Here is a 21,162-nt window from a genome sequence, read left to right as displayed (position 1 = left end):
AGACCACTTTTAACATATCAATATATTAGATTTTAGACCGGTTCCAATTTTTCAAATAAAATAGGGTCGGGTCGGGTCGATTCTTTCATGATGAAACCCGACTTGGACCTGTAGACCGGAACCGACCCTATATTTAGGGTAGTGAATCGGTTCTGTATTTTATGTTTGATCGGTTCTCGAGTCAGGTAATGGTCAGGTAGGGTCGGGTTTTTCTTTTTGCTCACCCCTATTTATTAATTCTCATATTAACCGAACACTACATTTTTATTTATTTATTTTTTTGAACGGCAAAACGCCACATATTATTTCGAACAACATGTTAACTATGGATGAGCCTGTTGGCCCATATACTTCCTTTATTGGGCCAGTGTTGCACCTCTCCCAGCCCATCCACTTGCTGACCCATTATCATATATCATGTGTCAAAACCCTAGCTCGCTAACTCCTCCTCATTTCCACTTTACAGGGTACGTTTTCGGTCTCCGTCCTCTTCATCTGAATATTCTAACTTAGGGTTTCAAATTTCTATGCTTTCATTTATTTATTGTTTTTTTTTTGTTGTTTTGATTTAACATCTTTATGATTTTGCAGTTAATCAATTGGAGTAGGTTCGGTTAGCAATGGCCCCTAAAGGTTAGTTAGCATTCTATTCTCACTTTAGACAATTTATTGCTTCTGTATATGCCTGATTTTGCTCAATTTATGTTATTTGATAGCTTCGAGTTTTACAAATTTCTAGACTCAATTGTTGTTTTTAAATCTTGTTTTACATTTTGGAAACACAGTATTAATTTAGTTATGTTTTTCTGTCAATCTGAGATTGGTCAGTTACAGAATATTGTTTTTGTTGGATGCTGAATGAATGTAGATAAAGTTGTAATTATGAAAGTTTTATTCTTGTTTTACTAGTGACAGCTACGAGTGTTTGTTTGTTTTCGGGTTATTTTGGTTTGCCAATTTTGAAACTGAGTTTGCTTATGAACCAATTCGAATCCATATCAATTGCATTTGGGTTCATTTGAGCTCAACCGACTAAAATAAATGATAAAAAAAACTAAACTTAAATAATAGAGTTAACTTTCGTTTTGCTCCCTGTGGTTTGGTCATTTTAACGGTTTTGCTCCAATAGTTTAAAAATAGCCATTTGAGTTAATTACTGTTTTCGTCCCTGTGGTTTGTCAAAAATCACTATTTCAGTCCATTAGTTTAAAAATTGCGATTTCAGTCCCTGTGGTTTCACTTTCGTAACTATTTCAGTCCACCTCGTAACCATTTCAGTCCCTGTACTTAACAGAATAATGGACTGAAATGGTTACAAAAGTGAAACCACAGGGACTGAAATGGTTACGAAAGTGAAACCACAGGGATTGAAATCGCAATTTTTAAACTAATGGACTGAAATAGTGATTTTTGACAAACCAAAGGGACGAAAACAGTAATCAACTCTAGCCATTTTCCTCCCTGATCATTTGAGTTTGTCGCCAGTTTGCTCCATGGCTCTAACTCAGTTAAAATGTTCAATTAAAAGTAGGGGTATTTCGGTAGTTTACTTGCTGTCTCTAACTCAATTAAAACGTTTAGTTAAAAGTCGCGGTAGTCGTGGTTGGCAGGTGGTAGTTGCAGGTGGTGGTGGATGGTTGTGGATGGTGGTGGCCGGTAGAAAGAGACGTTGGAAAGATGGGGGATCAGAAAAGAATTACTTATATACATGTAAATAAACAAGTTATAGGTTTATTTAGGTAAAAAGACTTACATGCCCTTGCTTTTATCTATAATTTACCAAAATACCCTTCTAGTTAATTGATTTTTTTGATGGAGTTAGAGGTGGGGAGCAAAATGACGATAAGTTAGAAAAATCAGGCAGGAAAATGGCTATTTTTAAACTATTGGGGCAAAACTGTTAAAATGACCAAATCACAGGGAGCAAAATGGAAGTTGACTCTAAATAATATTTATATAAAAAAATAAAGGAAAATTGCGTGTTTTTAATAAAATGTAAGTTGTATAAATCAATTTCATATAATTGGTTTGGTTCAAATTTTAGGTTTGAAAATAAAGTTCAAAGTTTGGTTGGATAAGGACCTGATTCGATCATTTTGAACCCGATTTTGTTATTCTTCTTCGGCTCGTATTGAATTTTGAGTTATTCAAGCCTGATTCAACTAATGTACACCCCTAGTATTAGTATAGTTTTATTTGGATTGAATTCGACACGAATAGCGTTGGTGCGTGGCATAAAAATGTAGTGTTTTAATGTCGATGATTTTATTTACTTTACGTCAACGATGATTTTGATACTTGTTTCAGCTGATGTTGCAAAGAAAGCTGACGCTAAAGCACAGGCTTTGAAGACAGCAAAGGCCGTGAAGACCGGTTCAACCTTTAAAAAGAAGGCCAAGAAGATCCGCACCAAGGTTACCTTTCATCGTCCGAGGACATTGAAGACTGACAGAAACCCTAAGTACCCGCGTATTAGTGCTCCACCACGAAATAAGCTTGACCACTATCAGATTCTCAAGTACCCGTTGACCACAGAATCTGCAATGAAGAAGATTGAAGACAACAACACTCTGGTTTTCATTGTTGACATTCGGGCTGATAAGAAAAAGATCAAAGCTGCAGTGAAGAAAATGTATGATATCCAGACCAAGAAAGTCAATACTTTGATCAGGTATCTTCATCAAATCCACTTATTTTTTAATATTTTTTTTTCTTTTTTTCGTAAGTAACGTAAGCCGGTTGCGTATTTTGTCAAGTTGTTTTTTAGTTGACATATTTTACTTTTTATATGAATGGCTAAAGTCAGTCTGACCTTTTTTCGTAAGTTAATTTGTTGAATTTTTCACTTTTAAGTACCGATCATTTTATTAATTCTCCGACTTTTTTTTACATTTAGTTATGTAACATCTGACTTATTTTTTATTATTTTTATATGTAATTCAGACCTGATGGAACAAAGAAAGCTTATGTTCGGTTAACTCCAGACTATGATGCTTTGGATGTTGCAAACAAGATTGGAATAATATAAGGTAAAATGTCATTTTATTTGGAAGTGGAAATGTATGCTCATTGTTGCAGTTTTGTTAGTTTTGTTTTCTTTTGTAGCACTTCAACTTTCATGTCATTGTTTTAAATTTGGATTCAATTTTGCTAATTGAGCTACTGTATACCTGCTTCAGTTATGTTTGTTATTTTGGGGTGTTTTTTTTAATTATACTTTCAGTTTATGAATGATTGCATTGTTGATTTAGAGGCATTAAACACGCTGCTTGCAACTTTGACAGCGACTGGGACTGTCACCAAGCATAATGGCTAGAATTGGAAACGACTTCTAGGCTATGTAGGTGATGGTTCGTCACATTTATTATGCGTTAAGTTCACTTAATTATGTAAGCTCTTTAAAATGAAGTGTATTATCGGTTATCTTTATGGATTTGAAAACATTTATCCTGCTGTGGTCTGGTCATTTCTTAGTTTAGGAATTGACACGATTGGGGAACACATGTAACTTTGGTTTTGGATGAATTGGTTGGGTCGGCCAGACTGACCATAATGCCAAAACGGTTCAGGTTTTGTGGTTTGATCATTATATTTGCTTTACCATGGAGTCGTACCATCTCTAGCTCGATTTTGGTGGGTTGCTCGTTTTTTCTTGAGTAAACATTCGTTTTGCTCCCTGTGTTTTAGTCATTTTAACCGTTTTGTCCCATCCTTTAAAAATAGTCATTTTACTCCCTTAAAAGTAGTCATTTTATTCCCTGATGATTTCATTTTATTTCCCGTTTGCTCCATAACCCTACCTCCATCCAAATTGTTTGTTATTTAGAAGGGTGTTTTAGTAAATTTATAAATAAAAGTGAGTATTTTGATAATTTTACAATTAAAATATAATATAAAGATATAAAGATATGATATATGAATACATACACACCCTCTTCCTTCTCCTCTCTCTCTATATCTTCTCCATCACCACCCCTCACACCATCGTCACCACTCACCATCATCATACTAGTCTAAAAAGTCGCCGGAGATGGAGTCCTTGGCTCGAAACCCTTGGTGGCCGTCAATGTCGAAACCCTAGGCGGTCGTCACCGTTGAAACAATGATGGCTGCTGTCACCGTCAAAACAGAGATGGTTGCTGTCACCTATGGTCGAATCGAAACCCAGAGATGAGAGAGACGATTGTGAGGAGAGAGAACGGATGGGATAAGCAGTTCGATCTACTAGATCATCGCCTAGTCATTTTATATGGCTGAGTTGCCCTTCTAGTTAACAAAATTACATATAAAATGATCGAAATTCCGTTCTTGTTAATAAAAATGGATGCAGTTAACCCAGCAGACTAAAATGGCAATGATGAAACATTTTTGGACCCACAGACAAAAAATGAAACCTTTGGAATAAACTGACAAAATGGCCAAAATTAGAAATTTAAATAGCAAATAAATACAAATCAAATTCAAACATACTAATTGAGAGAGGAAACAACACTTGTTTCTTTTGGCGAGGCAACAACGTTTCATAATTCATGTCGTTTCAATTCAGTAATCGTTCCACCCAATCCCATGCGTCTGTTGATCTGTTTGGGGCTCGTAATTGTTGGCCATTCAGTGATCATTCACACACTCACCGATTACACCGTTGATCTGTTACGACCTCCCACATAGCATTGAAACACCGCCATTTGATGTCGCCGGCTTTATGGTGGTTGGCGTCATTAGTTTACCGAAACATAGAGATGGTGCGCAAAACAGACGAGAGTAGATGAGATATGATTTGGTGGTTTGGTGAGATTTTTTTCAAGAATCAATTTGGTGTGATTGTGACGATCCAGAGAACACATAAGCTTACGAGGAAAAAGTAAAACCCTAAAGGCCTAAAACTCTTCTGACCCCTTCCACCCGTTTCTTTTTTCTTCAAAACCCACCTGGCACAACCCGTTCTACCCGTTTCTTTTGACTTTTAAACCCAACTTGACCATACCAAGTTGGACCCGTCAACTATTAAAAGGAAACCCAAATCAACCCATTGTATTTTTAAAAAGACCCAAAAGGAAACCCAAATCAAACCATCATTACATTTCCCCTTCTTTTACTTATAACCACTTTTAAAATATATTAAAAAAATAATAAAAGGGTGAACAGTTTTCTCTCAAATTAACAAATAAAAAGTAATATTTTCTCTATCATTCACTCACAATTACTTACAACGACCTACAACCACTTTTCATAGAATAAAAACATCCCTCACACAAGTTGGGGGAAGAGATGTGAATGCACTTAGGTTGGTGGGAGTGGAGTGGTGCCCTGCCTTCACATCAGTCAATAACGCATGTAAAACTACCCCTTCAGCGCCATTGAGCGGCGCTGTCATCACCTCCGCAAATGTCCTAGAGAGTGCGAATCCTGATTTCTTTTTTTGTTTTGTTTTTTTGTGAGGATCATCCAAGTACTTATCAATTTAGATTTTCTTTGTTTTTTACCTTTTAGTTAAACAACGTTAACATGCACATCATGCTAGTTAACCTTAAACTGTGACAACTCGAATTTCCAAGATTCTATTTCGCATTTATTGCACGTTCTTGTCTTGTTTAGTTGATTAATTGCACAATTAGTTGCTATGGAATTTTATACGTTTTGTTACAATGAAGTGTACTGTGTGATTGTGCATGATTATGTGTTAATTGTGATAAACTTGTCAAATATGTAAACTTGGTGGTGAAACTATGAAATTGTTATGAGATGGTGTACATGTGTAAAATATGATACTTAGGGAGGTAGAGGGTAATTAGTGAAATCCTAAATCATACTTAACCCTAATCCCTTGTTCACTAATCATTCTCACACAAGAAACCAAGGCACGTACTTCACTTTCTCTAGCAATCATCATCACCAAGACATTCATCACTTTTGATTTCACATTTCTCTAGAATCAATACAAGGTAATTGTTAATGATTGTTCGTTGATTATTTGATTGTATCAATTCTTGATTAATTGTTGATTGATTGATGCTTGTAAACCCTAGTTCTACATATGATGAATCTGAATTTACTGAATTGATTTCTGATTATTGTGTTATGATGAATGATTAGTTGTAAGCCGATAAGATTATTCACATAATGGTTGCTTGTAATCATCGATTGAATGTTTATGAATTCTGCATATACGTAATTAGGGTTTCACGATCAAAGGAGAAATAAAAACGTAACTGATGCAATCTCATGGAACAGGAACATTCGTATGTATGTTGATGTTAGTCAGAGTTTTAATGAAAGTGATTGTCTGAGTTTTATGTTATCATACATTGCCCGAACTTTAGAGGAATTAACAGGGAGTCCGACTTTTGTAGGATAAACAATAGGTCCGACCTTTAAGACTAAATGTGGTCCGAACTCTTTATTATACCAAAACAGTCCGAATTTTTATATAAAACATAGAGGGTCCGAGTTTAGTGATATATGTTGGTCCGACTTTTATTAAGAACATGTGTCCGAGTTTGATGATGACCATAATTGTCTGACGTTTAAACCCCCCTTTATGATGATGTCCGAGTTTCATAAGGGAGGTTAATGTCCAAGTTTTGGCAAGGGGTTGGGTGGTCCGAGTTTTAAGTCCCAACCCCATGGTCCGACCTTCATAATTGTTCCCTTGTCCGACCTTTAGGCTGAAAGGGGGTCCGAGTTATGTGGCTTGTTCCTCTAGTCCGACTTTCAAACAGGGAAGCCCCCCCCCCCCTTCATCTCTTGTCCGACTTTCAATTGATATGTAACTAGTCCGACTTTTTAAACATATGAACATGATCTGACTTTTATTGTTAGTTGATGTCCGACCTTTATATGATGTTTCAAAGTCCGAATTTGCTTATCATGCTTAGCCCGACCTTCTTACTTGTGATATAGTGCCGAGCTCTCATGCCTTATGCTTTGTTTAAGTGTTAAGCTTTGTTGATTGTCAGAATTGCATACGTTATGTAGAATCAGAACCTTACAAGTGATGTATGAAGCAAGTTACTTGTAAACACCAGTGTATAGAGCCTGTTGTATGTTCTGTATGTTCTGTGCATTACCGCATGCTACCGTATGTTATCGTATATGAATGTGTGATGCTGTAGATAGGAGCAATCTTCATCATATCATCCTGTACACAGTGTACACACATAGCACATTGCTTGAGTATCAAAGACTAGCAAACCCTAATTGATTTTATATACTTACGTCAAGTATGTGCAACATATCCTAGGTCGTGTGTAACGGACTTAGACATTTGGTAAACCCTAGAGCATAGCATACCGAGCAAATCAAGGTGAGTTCACACTCTTACTAAGGCATGGGATTCCCAAGGGCTTGGGAATGGGATTGAAGGAATGAGATTGACTAGATTCGTACATACACTGTTACTAGACTACCATACCATCGTCCTCGGTTGTGCAGGACACATACGTAAAACCTACGTATACTTGTATTGCTCACTGTCCTCAGGTTGCGAAGGACACTCACGTAAAACCTACGTGAACTTATACTCACTACTGCCTCGGTTGTGTCAGGCACTTACGTAAAACCTACGTAAACCCCCGCGTACCCCTATCCTCGGTTGTGAAGGATACTTACGTGAAACCTACGTAAACTTGTACGTATTACTGTTCTCGGGATATGTAGAACACTTACGGTTACGAATAGTCTAGTGGATATACAACATGGGAAGCCCCCACCAATAGAGCGTACTATCGGCCCAGTAGAGCCACATGTTACATACGAACTTACTATTACGCATTTACTTTCTGTGAACTCGCTCAACTAGTTGTTGATCCTCTGTTACATGCCTTGCAGGTCGTTAGATACATGGAGCTTGCACAGGGAGGAGCTGGTCGTTGTGGGCTTGGATCGTGATTGTTTGTTGAACACTTTATGACATTACATACTTATTTATATTGGGTTTTACTTATACGCTTCCGCTAAACAGTGATAACTTACTTATGTTTCGGAAACACCTTTCATATGGATTTGGTTTGGTTTAATTGCTATTACTTTAACTATATACATTGTTCTATATGATTGGTGGCTTGATCCTGGTCAGTCACGCTCCCAAGCGGTGATACTCCGCACGTGGATTTTGGGGGTGTGACATAAACCCCTTGCTTATGTGGTGTTGACGTGGCACAATAACTAGCATGGGTGCTTTAAAGCACACCGCCTAGCCTTGGTGGTGAAATCTTTTTGCCTATTCTTTGAAGGCAAAAGATTGAATCTAAGCTTTCATGGTATATCGTTGTTTTTTTTTAAGCCTTAGAATACATTCGACTTTTCACTTGGTTCTTCCTAGTCCTACCAATTAATGTTTAGCGGGGGTGGTATGAATGCTTAAACAAGTTTGAGACGAGCTGAATTCAACTTGGGTTTGATCCCATAATAAACTACTCGAGCTCAATATGTTTAAGTTGGGCCAAATATTGAGCTTGTATACGACTCGTCTATACTCGAGCCAACTTGGCTTGGCGAGCTAACAAATCAACAACAATAACAAATTATAGTTGTCCAAAATAATGTGCCATTAAACTACAAGAAAAACAAGTAATTTATACAAGAAAACATGCTCGAATTAGCTAAAGTTTTTTTGTTTTTCAAACGAGCTGCTAGAGCTCAGATTTGAGTCGAACATTTATACGAGTAAAAAGAGCTGCAAATTTAAGTATGGGCAATTAGATATCTTGTAACAATGGAAAGCCTTTGAATAATCTTATAAACATTGTTGATAAGTAAAATCATGAAAATAACATTTCAAAATAAAAATAGTCACAAGTAAGAATGAAACAAAGCATTTTATTGACCCCATTGAGCCGCTTATTAACCGGCCCAACTAATTTATCGCCCACCTGTAATACCGGTTCCTCGACCCTTTATAACATCTGCATTTATAAACACCCAACTAGTACTCACTCACCTATCAAAACTAATTATTTTCCAAGACCGATTTAACCCCAAAAACATGCCTATTTACAGAATTACTATCGGAACTCCCACTGAGGCCAGCCACCCTGATACACTCAAAGCCGGCTTAGCCGAATTCATTTCGATCCTCGTTTTTGTATTCGCTGGTCAAGGGTCCGGCATGGCTTACAGTATGTTACTCGGCCAATTGCCCATCTTTTTTTTTTTTTTTTTTTTTTTTTTTTTTTTTTGCATAATTCATATTTGTTTTGTTTTTGAAATCAGGTAAATTGACTTATGGTGCACCAAACACACCGGAAGGACTAGTGGCAGCGGCACTAGGCCATGCATTCGCCTTGTTTGTGGCGGTGTCGATTAGCGCAAACATATCCGGTGGTCACGTTAATCCGGCTGTCACATTCGCCTCGTTCGTAGGTGGCAATATATCATTTTTTAGTGCCGTTGTGTACTGGATCGGTCAATTAGCGGGGTCCATTGTTGCGTGTTTGCTCCTCCAGTACGCCACTGGCGGGATGGTAAGATTTCAGATAAGATTACTCACCACTATTTTTGCCACCGCATTTTCGGGGAGGGGCAACAAAATTAAATATTATAAAAACCTAATATAATAAAATGTGTACAAATTGTAGGAAACTACCGCGTTTGGGTTATCGACGGATGTTTCAACCAGAAACGCACTTGTATTCGAGATCGTGATGACGTTTGGCTTAGTTTACACAGTGTACGCCACGGCAGTGGATCCAAAGAAGGGTAATATCGGAATCGTTGCACCTTTGGCGATTGGTTTGATTGTGGGTGCCAACATTTTAGCTGGTGGTGCGTTTGATGGTGCATCGATGAACCCAGCGGTCTGCTTCGGTCCAGCCGTGGTGAGCTGGACATGGAACCATCACTGGGTCTATTGGGTTGGTCCGTTTGTTGGTGCAACCATTGCAACCCTTATATATGACAATATCTTCATAGGTGAACCGGATCAGATACCTGTGACGGATTATTGATCATTTGTTTTCAAAGTTTAATATTTTGATTATGAAGGAGAACATGTAGTGAAATTGATTTTGCCTATTTTGGAGATTAGGTTGAGGTTTTACAATTGGTTTTAGAGGATTAAAGAACATATCTTGCTATTCTTTTTTTTTTTTTTTTTTGTTACAATTCTTAGTGTGATCTTTATTAATCATGTCTCATTAGCTAGGCTCGTTAATTAAATGTGGGATTTTACGTACAATAGAAATCGAAGCAGAGGCGGAGATAGTGTACAAGCAGGGGTAGCACGGGTTACCCCCTCAACTCTGTCTTCGTAATATAAAAATACTCCTCAACTTCGTCTACATAGTATAGAAATTTTATTTTATTTTTCGATTTATACAAATGATACCCTTGAAAAAAATGGGATACCCCTGATTTTTTGGAGAAAATACGCCACTCGAAGAATGAATTATCAACATTCGATGATGTAATGAAAGCCTATGGCCGTAATGTGACCCCATTATTTATGCTAACAAACATATAGTAGGATTTGAACTCAACATGAATCACTATATGGTAATGGTAATGGTAATTAGGGCTGTTCATTTTTATCCAAAACCCGAAACCCGAACCGAATTCAAAGCCATCCGAACCCAAATTAGGAAGTATCCGAAAAACCCGAACCCAAGAAACCCAAACACGACCAACCCGAACTTTAAACGGTTCGGTTATCTGGTCACTTTTTCCTGGAAAAAAACCCGAACAACCCGACCTGGAAAACCCGAAACACGAAACCCGAAAGAAAACCTGAACATTTATTGTTTTTTATCTTATAGAAGTGTTTAGATTTAGAGTCTTTAATATGAAACGCTAAGTTTTGAGACTTTTATATATTATAATAGCATATGGTTAACTAATATTTGAACTTTCACTACTACAGAACACAGCTTTAGACGGGGTGATATGGGTTTTAAGATGGTGTTTTCAACACCATCTTAAAGTACAGTGGTTTAAAATCATGTCTTATTAAACGGTGTTCAATTTGAACACCGGCTTAAACTTGGTGAACCCCGTCTTTTAATATCAAAACATTTATTAAAACAAATATTTTTAACACCGTCTTATAAATCGCTATAAAAAAAACATTTACAATGGAATACATGTTTGCCCCTCATCTCCTTTTTTTTCCAGCACCAAGTAGTGGTGGATTACTTTCAAAACATACTACCCTATACCTTAACAATTCGTTTTTTAGGATAAACACATCCCTCCTAGCCTTAAGAGCATAGTTTTTGACCATCTGATTCATCTTACTCTTGTCATCGATAAGCTGACCAACAAAGAATGGCACATCATCTACAACCTTATCTTTTATAGCAGCCTTCCTTTTCCTCTTATCTTCCGGGTCACCTTATCTCTAAGTGTTGTATTCTCATCAGACCCACTTTCAAAGTCCTCCAGGTCTACAGGCAGATGACCTTCTTCACTTCTCTCATCATCATGATCCCCATTACTTGAACCATCCAGTTCTTCTCTAGTAAATTCAACATTAGCCCTGAACCTCTGCATATCGACTTCTATTTCATAAACCATATTATCTTCCTCAATATACTCATAATCAGGATCACTTTTTTCACTCTCTTCATTATGATCTTCAATTTCTTCCTCATCTTCATTCAGACTCTGATTTTCATTATTTATTAACAACGATACTGGAACAATTTCTTTACATGGCCCTACAGGAACTTCATTGGACTCCATCAAGATTGTTGACCTCCGGTGTTCAACATACATGTCTATCATGTGGACTCCTTGAAGCACATGATCAAACATAGATTCTAAGTCAACATCACATTTTAATGTCCTAAGACCAAAATCCAAAGAACAGTAGGGTTCCTTGTAATGAATGCAGAAAAAGAGACCATCATTGAAGCCTATTTTCTTAACCATCTCCTCTAAAACATCTGTAGTCAACACTCGAAAATCTACATGATCAATGTAGTTCATCTTCCCACCAAAGTATTCCCTATTTGGGTTTTCTACAAAATTACCTCCATGGTGTAATTTAATTGTAAACTGACTCTGGGTTTCACCTGTAAACAAACATCAATAACAAATTAACACAGCAAAAGGTTCAAATTTTACTTAAATCAGACCCTGTGGACTTGCATGTCACTTACGCTACATCTCGTATGGTTCGAAATACTGATCTTCAGCTCGAACCTTCCATAATCGAAGATCCATGCTCGTAACAGAGTGCCAATCGATTGTAATTGTTCAAGTGTGCAGGATCGCCATGTACAGACTCATGAATTTAGAACTAGGTTAAGTTGAGGGTTTCATATAGTGATGAAATGTGAAATATAGGAGGATGCAGGTAACGATTAGGGTCAAATTACCATTCTGCCCTTTGACCGTTTAAAGAAAACGTTGGAAACTGATGGAAACTTAGGCCAGGGGTAATATTGCGACATAACAACAATGTTGGGGGGCAAATTGCATTTTTTTTCACGGAGAAGATCAGAGTGCCAATTGACTTAAACCCCAATGAGTAAAATTACACTTTACTCTTTTGAATATAAAAAGTTGGGTCTATTTTCCACTTTGGGTCCTTTTCCACTTCGCAGCTCAAATTTAGTTTTATAAAATAGGGTGTAACAAGAATTTTTGATATTTTTTAAAATGCTTTTTCCCTTATATTATTTAACTACTAATCAATAACATAAGTACAAACCAAACATGTTTGTGTACATATTACGACTATATTTTATAGGTTTTCTTTTTCCTTGTTATAACAAATGTATTGAAACTGTTGTTATAACAAATGTATTGAAACTGATCGACTTCCGTTGTGCACATTACGATTATATTTTATGGGATTGATCCTACTAGTTAAGATAAAATCTTAACCAAATGTTTATTAAATGTAAAATCTTATAATGTTCTCTGAAGCTCTTTACATCCCTCCCTCATAACCTTTATAACCTTACATATAAGAAAACAGAAAAAATACATCTAAAAATAACAGTTAATGGGGGCAGATAACAAAATACTACTAAAACTCACAAATCAGAACAAAAATGAAATTTTAGAAATAAATCAACTTGTACCGTATATAGGACAATAAATACTATTAGTAACAACTATCAGTTCCAATGAGAGTTTCAGTGACCCCAGTGTCACTCATAGCACCCTTATAAGTGTTAGCAACAGTTCTAGTGTAATAATTTCAGTGTTAGTTTTAGTGTAACATTTTTTTTATACAAACTTCAGAAGTAGTTTATCTGTAAATTAACACAACAGTTCAACTATAAAAGAGTAAGCACGGCAGTGACATCTTTAATGAAAGTTTCCATGTCACTATCAATGAGTGCCACTATTTAGACCTAGCATCAAATTATTTGGGTGAGTCAATTTGTTTGGCTAATTAACTAACTGGAAGACCATGCTAGATATATAAATGCTCATGATTAAAATTCTAGGGTGAGCTATGGGAACCTAACCATTCACTCCAGTGGCGGATCTAGAAAATCCGCCAAGCCGTAACGTTTTATAAAAAAGCCGTAACGAAACCATAAAAACGTCAAATTTTTCCAAAATTTACACTACCGCCGGAACGCCAAGCCGTAACGGAGGTTGCCCCTTTTTATATGCTAGGTCCGCCCCTGCATTCATCAGTGTAGTTCTTGTGAATAACTGAATTGATAGCTTTTTTTTTTTTTTATCATAAATGTGCAAGATGAAATTCTTGACTATCTCCTTGCTTATTTTCTTGATTTTAAAGATTCTAGATGTATTTTCGGGTGTTATTATTGTTAATATTTTTCATACTAATTATTAATTTGATAGTCAATATATAGATCCAAAGCTATATATTTTGTTACTGAATTGATTATGTACAAGAGAGCCAATCCGTAGGAAGTGTAAGAGACATTTTGGAACTTTCATCAAGTAATCTAAATCTAATGGTTGAGATTAGATAGTCCTCAAATATAGAATTCACGTTAACAAAACAAGGGAAATAAGTGGAGAAAATGTAAAATAGGAAGATCCAATATTGTTGACTCATAACGGTTATAACTTTTTTTCATACGATAATATTTTTTTTTTAAAATAAACCGTAACTAGCATTTTATTCTCTTTAATTTGAGTAGGTCATTGCTATACTTTCCTTAATTTTAAAAAATGTTTTATAAGCTATTACTTTACATGATTATGTGATTATGTATCAGTATGTAATTACGTACATTAACTGACTACGTATTATTAAATGATTTTGAATACTTATTACGTGATTTATTATAGTATTATATGAAAACCCACTAAGTGATTACGTAATTACATACTAACCATAACTATAGTAAAAAACAAACATATAATATAAAATATTTCACGGAATGCTTAATATTTAGGGTATAATCACGTAATAAATATAAATGTAATACAAAACATTTAACAATCAACCTTTCATAATCACGTAATGCTCTATATTACATATTTATTCGTGTGACGAGGCATAAACAATTAATAAGATCAATTATAATAAATCGTATTGAATATGTAATCATGTATTCTGTAAATAAAATAATAACAAAACCAATGAAATATAGCAATAGTCTACTCGAATGAAAGAGAATAAAATGCTCGTTAATACGATGTAATTGTTTTTAAAAATATTATCATATTAAAAAGTTATAGCCATTTAAAAATTGTGATGGACGTGGATTAATGAGTAACAATATTGAATTTTCCTATATTACCCTTGCATTTTAACGCTTTTATGATTTAAGTGCGTTGTACAGTAACCTTTCTCTATTTTCTCAATAATTTAGCTAATTTTTACAATTAAACAAAGTGGGTTACATGATAATAGTTATTACATTATATTGTGTATTTATTTGTTTGTCCTTCGATCCTATCCAACAAATAAAACATAATAGAGTAAACTGCAATTTTACCTCCTGAGGTTAGGGGTCATTGGCATGTCTATCCCCCCTAAGGAAATAATTGCAATTTTAACCCCCACTGTTCACCCTTATGTCGCACTTTTACCCCCCGGCGTCAAAATGGGTAACAGAACTGTTAAGTCTAAGTTGAACTGACTATATTACCCTTACATTTTACCCCCCAACATTCCTGTTAAGTCGCACAATTACCCCCCATTGGTAAATTACTAATTTGTCCTTTGTTATTACCCCCTGTACTTTGTGTTAAGACACAACATTACCCCCTGCAACTTCGAAAACCCTTCCCGCCAAAATCAAATACCTGTTCTATGATTCTATAATACAAAATCTGAACATGGTAAATTAAATACCTAACATCTGTTATAAGAACTGGTAAATTACTAACAAGCAAAGACTCCAAAACTGGTAAATTACTAATTCTGAACCTGTTCTATGCATCTGTTATAAGAACTGCAGGTCCAATGTGAACAAATCACACTCCAATACTTGCTGCAGATATATTGATACACTTAGTTCACATTTATATAAGGTGTTCAAATATGAACAACCAGTGCACCAAAAATGTGGTTAATCAGTAACACATGCACTAACAACCTGCTGCACTAACAACATGCTGCACCAAAAATGTGCTTAATCAGTAACACATGCACATGATCAATCACTGTCATTCCAGTGTCATTATAGAACTTAAAAAGATGCACATGATCAACCTTGTTATGGGTGAAATTCTGAGCCCATATCCTGGAAAATATCTTGATATATATCTTGTTTATATTGTATCTGTTTACATCCGGGATGCTGATTCAGGATATTGGTAACATCCTGAATGGTATCCTCAGGATCACTAACGGATTAAATGCAGGTACGTGGGTTAGAAGCTAGCAACGTTCATGAAGACCTTTTCTACTGAAGACTCGGTCCAAGTCGTTCACAAGAAGCCGTTGAAGCCGCATTACTCGGTCTACAACGTTCATATTGGAATATTCGGAGCATCCCATGTTTATAGGAATTTTAGTTTGCATTTCGTTACTATAAATAGATGGGTATATCAGATCGAATAGGACATCACAATCACACTCTCTACACTCTAACACTTGCTCTCTCGCAACTTTCACACAAATTCATTGTAACACTTAGCGATCTGATCTATATCCTGCACTGTATCCTGAAGTTTAAAGCAATAAGAAGAACAAGGCAGCTGCGATTGTCAGCTCCCGAGGTTTTGTGCCGGCGATCTAGATTGATCAAGGGCTTTCCTCGTACATCTCGTGTCATTTACTTTACCTTTTTGCTCATTGTTTGATCGTAGATACAGCTCAATATCCTGAGCCGTATCCTGAACACTGTTTTTCCAAAGAACATAACCAACATATTTTCAACACATTTTTCAGCACACTACCTCACTTAACTAATTTGATCACTTAATTGCTTCGGTAATTTTTGACCAAAACAATTTGGCGCCCACCGTGGGGCAAGTGGTGCTTTCTTTACTAAAAATCTTTGTGAAATCGTTAATCGGTTTTCTGTTTTCAAAACTTTTTGCCACATTGTTTACAATGGCCTCAAGATCAAACATGAGCTCTTCTACTGTGTCTGCTACAACTTCTGCAACAGTTGGTTCGGTGCTTCCACCACCTCCTCCAAGGATGCCAGCCTCTACACAATCTCAAGATGTTATCCCTACTCGGAGTGTCCAGGGATCTGCTCCTGTCTTAGCTTCTAACGATGAAATTCTAACCTTATTTGGAAGTGTGCAGGAACAAATGAGGCAGCAACAGGAAACAAACCAAATGCTTTTAAGGGAAATACAACTCCTGAAGTCTGGCTCGAGCAGATCTGCTGAGGATAATGTCACTCTATTACATCCCAGAGCGTTGAACTTTAGTTCAGCTGTGTATACTGAGGATAACAGGGGGAATATCGTGCCCAGCCTTCCTCAGAATCATACTCCTGAAATACCCTCCTCGGTCAGGATATCAACTGTGAGGAGCTCAGGATATGCTTCAGGATATGGGCAAAATCCTCTAACGGGTAACGTATCAAATAATAATAATGCTATTGCCACTAACAGTGTTGGATCTCTGCAGGATACAACTGTAACGTCAGAATTATCCAGGGAGCTTCAGAAATTAAAGGATATGATATCCAGTGTACCTGAGGTGGTGCAGCCAATTCCTGAAGTATCCCAGGATAGCCACAGGATATCTCGGTTCGTGCATCCCATATGTGATGCTGAAATCCCAAAAGGATTCCAGACTCCAAACATGAAGCTTTACGACGGAACCACGGATCCTGAAGAGCATATTGCCCAGTATAGGGAAAGGATGGAGATCAACCCTATCCCTCCGGAGCTCAAGGAAGCGTGCCTGTGCAAGGGTTTTGGTTCAACCTTGACAGGATCGGCTTTGAAATGGCTCTTGAATGTTCCTCCACATTCGATTACATCTTTTGCTCACTTAGTAAATTTATTTAATAGTCAATTTTCTTGTAGTAGAAGCTTTGAAAAATTAACAAGTGATCTCTGCAGGATAACACAAGGGCCTCAGGAATCCCTTAGGGATTATGTGAACAAGTTCAGCCGGGAATCACTAGACATTCCCCATCTTGATGTTGCAACAGCTGTGCAAGCTTTCAAGATGGGGCTGCAAAAGGATTCTCAATTCTATCAAGACCTTGTAATGAACCCATGCAAGAATCTGGATGAAGCCCGGAACAGGGCTCTAAGATATATTCGGTTGGAGGATGACAGAAAAATGCAAGAAAGGATGAATGCATCCTCAACATATGAATCGACTAACAGGAAATCGGAATCCTCATATAGACCATATCGCTCTAAGCCATATGGCAGAAATGATAACAAGAGAGTGAATGCTGTTGAAGACGAGGATCCTGAAGAATATCCTGAATTATCTGAATATTGTTTTTCTGTTAATATACCTGAACTAATGTATGCTATGCAGGGTTTGGGAGATAAAGCCAGGTGGCCTCGAAAGAATCAACAAAAAGCAGATTGGAAAGACAAGTCAAAATGGTGTGCTTTCCACGAAGATTTTGGACATATGACTGAGGATTGCATCGCTCTGAGGAAAGAAATCAGCTACCTTCTAAGCAAGGGATATTTGAAAGATCTCTTAGGGAGAAAGAAGAATAAGGGTCAGGATACTGAGAAGGATCCTGAGCGAGCGGCATCACCTCCCGCCGATGCCAAGATAATCAACTTCATTTCAGGAGGATCCGACATTTGCGGAACTTCGTATTCGGCGACCAAGAGACATGCAAAGGAAGCTAAGGCCGAAAGGGGAGACAAACCTATCAGGATGACTACGCTCACAACTGACAAAGTGATCAATTTTGATGCAGATGATAGGGATACTGTCCAGGATCCTCACCATGATGCTCTGGTAATAACATTATATGTGGCTAACCATTTTGTACGCAGGATATTGGTTGATAATGGCAGCTCCGTCAACATAATACAACTGGAGACTCTGAAGAGAATGAATGTGTCTCCGATGGATATCACTTCGAAGTCTACTGTGCTCGTTGGTTTCAGTGGAGAAGCTAGGAACACAGTGGGAGAGATAAGGCTACCCGTATATGTTGAAGGAGTCAACAAGATGCAACGTTTCTGTGTGATGGATTCTCTATCCTGCTATAACATCATCCTAGGAAGACCATGGATGCACGATATGAAGGCCGTTCCATCAACGTATCACCAATGCATCAAGATCCCTACCCCTTGGGGGGTTGTCAAGATCGACAGTGACCAGCAGGAGGCAAAGGAATGCTACTCATCCTCGATGAAATCCTCAATCAAACCTAGTGCAGCATAGCAATTAAAGACGCGGGCCCAGGATATCGTGGAGGATCCGGAGCAGGATGTGAAGAAAATTATCCTAGATCAGGATAATCCCGATATTTCGGTGCTCGTGGGAACCAATATCCCTCAGGATATTGAAGAACAATTAATTAACTTTTTGAAATGCAGGATGTCAACGTTTGCATGGAAGCATGAGGATATGACAGGTATATCTAAAGACATTATTACTCACAAGCTTGGAATTGACAGGTCATTCAAGCCTATACAACAAAAGAGAAGGAAATTCGCCCCTGAGCGAAATATGATTATCCAAGAGGAAGTTGAAAGATTATTGAAGTCCAGGATGATTAGAGAAGTCAAATTCCCTAGATGGCTAGCAAACGTGGTTGTAGTACAAAAGAAGAATGGGAAATGGAGAGTCTGTGTAGACTACACAGACCTGAACAAAGCTTGTCTAAAAGACCCATTCCTCTGCCTCATATAGACTCGATGGTGGATGCCACTGCCGGTCATGAAATGTTGACCTTCATGGATGCATCCTCAGGATTCCAGCAGATTCAGATGGAACCTTCAGACCAGGAGGATACCGCTTTCATGACACCAACAGGTATTTATTGTTATACTGCTATGCCTTTCGGTTTAAAAAATGCAGGTGCAACGTACCAGAGATTGGTGAATATGATGTTTAAAGACAAACTGGGGGACACCATGGAGGTGTACATTGACGATATGGTGGTTAAATCCAAGAAAGCTGAGGATCATCTTCAGGATATTAAAGGAGCATTCGATATCCTGGACCAGTATAATATGAAACTTAATCCTGCAAAGTGCCATTTCGGAGTGGGGCAGGAAAGTTTTTAGGATACATGGTGACAAAAAGAGGGATAGAGGCGAGCCCGGAGCAGATAAAAGCTATATTGGATATAAAGTCTCCCTCAAATATGAAGGATGTTCAACGGTTAACAGGACGAGTGGCAGCCTTAAACAGATTTATATCAAGATCCTCAGAAAAGTGTAAAGAATTCTATGATATCCTGAAAAAGAATAAAAAGTTTGAATGGGGTGAGAAGCATGAAGCAGCCCTGCAGGATTTGAAGCAGTATCTCTCAACCGCACCTCTGTTGATGAAGCCTGAGGATGGTGAACCATTATCCTTGTATCTGGCAGTATCAGGGAATGCAGTAAGTGCAGTACTCGTAAAAGATCACGAAGGTTAGCAGTATCCTGTTTATTATGTTAGCAAAAGTTTGTTAAATGCTGAAACTAGATATTCTCACCTAGAAAAACTAATACTGGCTCTAGTAATGGCATCAACAAAGCTTAGACATTATTTTGAAACACATAGGATTCATGTTAAAACTAATTATCCTGTCAAAAATGTGCTTAGGAAACCAGAAATGTCAGGCAGAATGGCTAAGTGGTCAGTAAAGTTGAGTGCTTATGATTTAGTATATGAACCTAGAAATGCCATAAAGTCTCAGGCTTTAGCTGACTTTGTGGCTGATTTTAGTAGTGACATTCAGGACGAGGTAGACCTAGAAGTTCAACAGTTAGGAGAATCCTCAGGATCCTGGACATTATATACTGATGGTGCATCTAATGTAAGGGGTGTAGGCTTAGGTATACTACTAAAATCGCCACAGGGGGACATAATACCCCAGGCAGTTAGATGTGAATTTCCTGCTACTAACAATGAGGCAGAATATGAAGCTTTAATTGCAGGATTAGAATTGGCTAAGAGTATGAGTATCAAAAATTTGCAAGTATATGTTGACTCTTTGTTAATTACTAACCATTTTAATGGATCCTATGCAGTCAAGGGTGAGAAACTAATGGAATACCTCGGTATTCTTAAAAAATTAGCAGGATATTTCGATGTTTTTACACTTGAACAGGTACCAAGAGAGGATAACGCTGAAGCAGACGCATTGGCAAATCTGGGATCATCCAACAGGATACCGGAAGGAATCCCAATACCAATATTACATATCCTGTATCCTGCAACGGATCCTCAGCATAAGGAGGTAGCAAGTATTCAGGATCCTGAAGTGGTGTATCCTGAACAGGATCCTAAGTCCTGGACAACTCCAATTATGAGATATCTCAAGGAAGGACATATCCCCGAAGATGAAAATCCTAAGGCATTTAGGATGAAGGTATCACGATTCACTATTATAAATAATATTTTATACAAGAAATCTCTTGCAGGACCATACTTGAGATGCTTGGAAGATCCTGAGGCCAAAGAAGTACTTCAGGATATACATGAAGGGGATTGTGGTAACCATACCGGGGGCAGGTCATCATTTTCGAAAGTGTTGAGGATAGGTTATTATTGGCCAACAATGAGAAAAGATGCTGCAGAATATGCTCAAAGATGTGATGCATGTCAGAGGCATAGTTACATATTGCATCAACCAGCTGAACCACTATATCCTGTAGCATCCCCTTGGCCGTTCA

At 37.4% G+C, this 21,162-nt stretch overlaps 2 protein-coding genes across 3 annotated transcripts; both read left to right on the top strand.

Annotated features, from left to right (window-relative positions):
- Positions 1 to 361: 361 nt before the first annotated feature.
- Positions 362 to 3,191, top strand: LOC110894971 (60S ribosomal protein L23A). 2 transcript variants are annotated; one of them, XM_022142231.2, is made up of 4 exons: positions 362 to 467; positions 592 to 633; positions 2,308 to 2,671; positions 2,944 to 3,191. In XM_022142231.2, the coding sequence occupies exons 2-4, from the start codon at positions 621 to 623 to the stop codon at positions 3,026 to 3,028; spliced, it is 462 nt and encodes a 153-aa protein (XP_021997923.1). In that variant the 5' UTR covers positions 362 to 467; positions 592 to 620; the 3' UTR covers positions 3,029 to 3,191. The 2 variants fall into 2 exon arrangements, with proteins under 2 accessions (XP_021997923.1, XP_021997924.1); XM_022142232.2 differs by having other exon boundaries at positions 465 to 514.
- A 5,728-nt stretch (positions 3,192 to 8,919) lies between these two features.
- Positions 8,920 to 10,069, top strand: LOC110896719 (probable aquaporin TIP1-2). The gene is made up of 3 exons (XM_022143888.2): positions 8,920 to 9,116; positions 9,211 to 9,461; positions 9,576 to 10,069. The coding sequence occupies exons 1-3, from the start codon at positions 8,984 to 8,986 to the stop codon at positions 9,942 to 9,944; spliced, it is 753 nt and encodes a 250-aa protein (XP_021999580.1). The 5' UTR covers positions 8,920 to 8,983; the 3' UTR covers positions 9,945 to 10,069.
- Positions 10,070 to 21,162: the final 11,093 nt, after the last annotated feature.

This window comes from Helianthus annuus, chromosome 12, assembly GCF_002127325.2.
Source record: "Helianthus annuus cultivar XRQ/B chromosome 12, HanXRQr2.0-SUNRISE, whole genome shotgun sequence".
Taxonomy (NCBI): Eukaryota; Viridiplantae; Streptophyta; class Magnoliopsida; order Asterales; family Asteraceae; genus Helianthus; species Helianthus annuus.
This window is presented reverse-complemented; position numbering and strand designations above follow the sequence as displayed.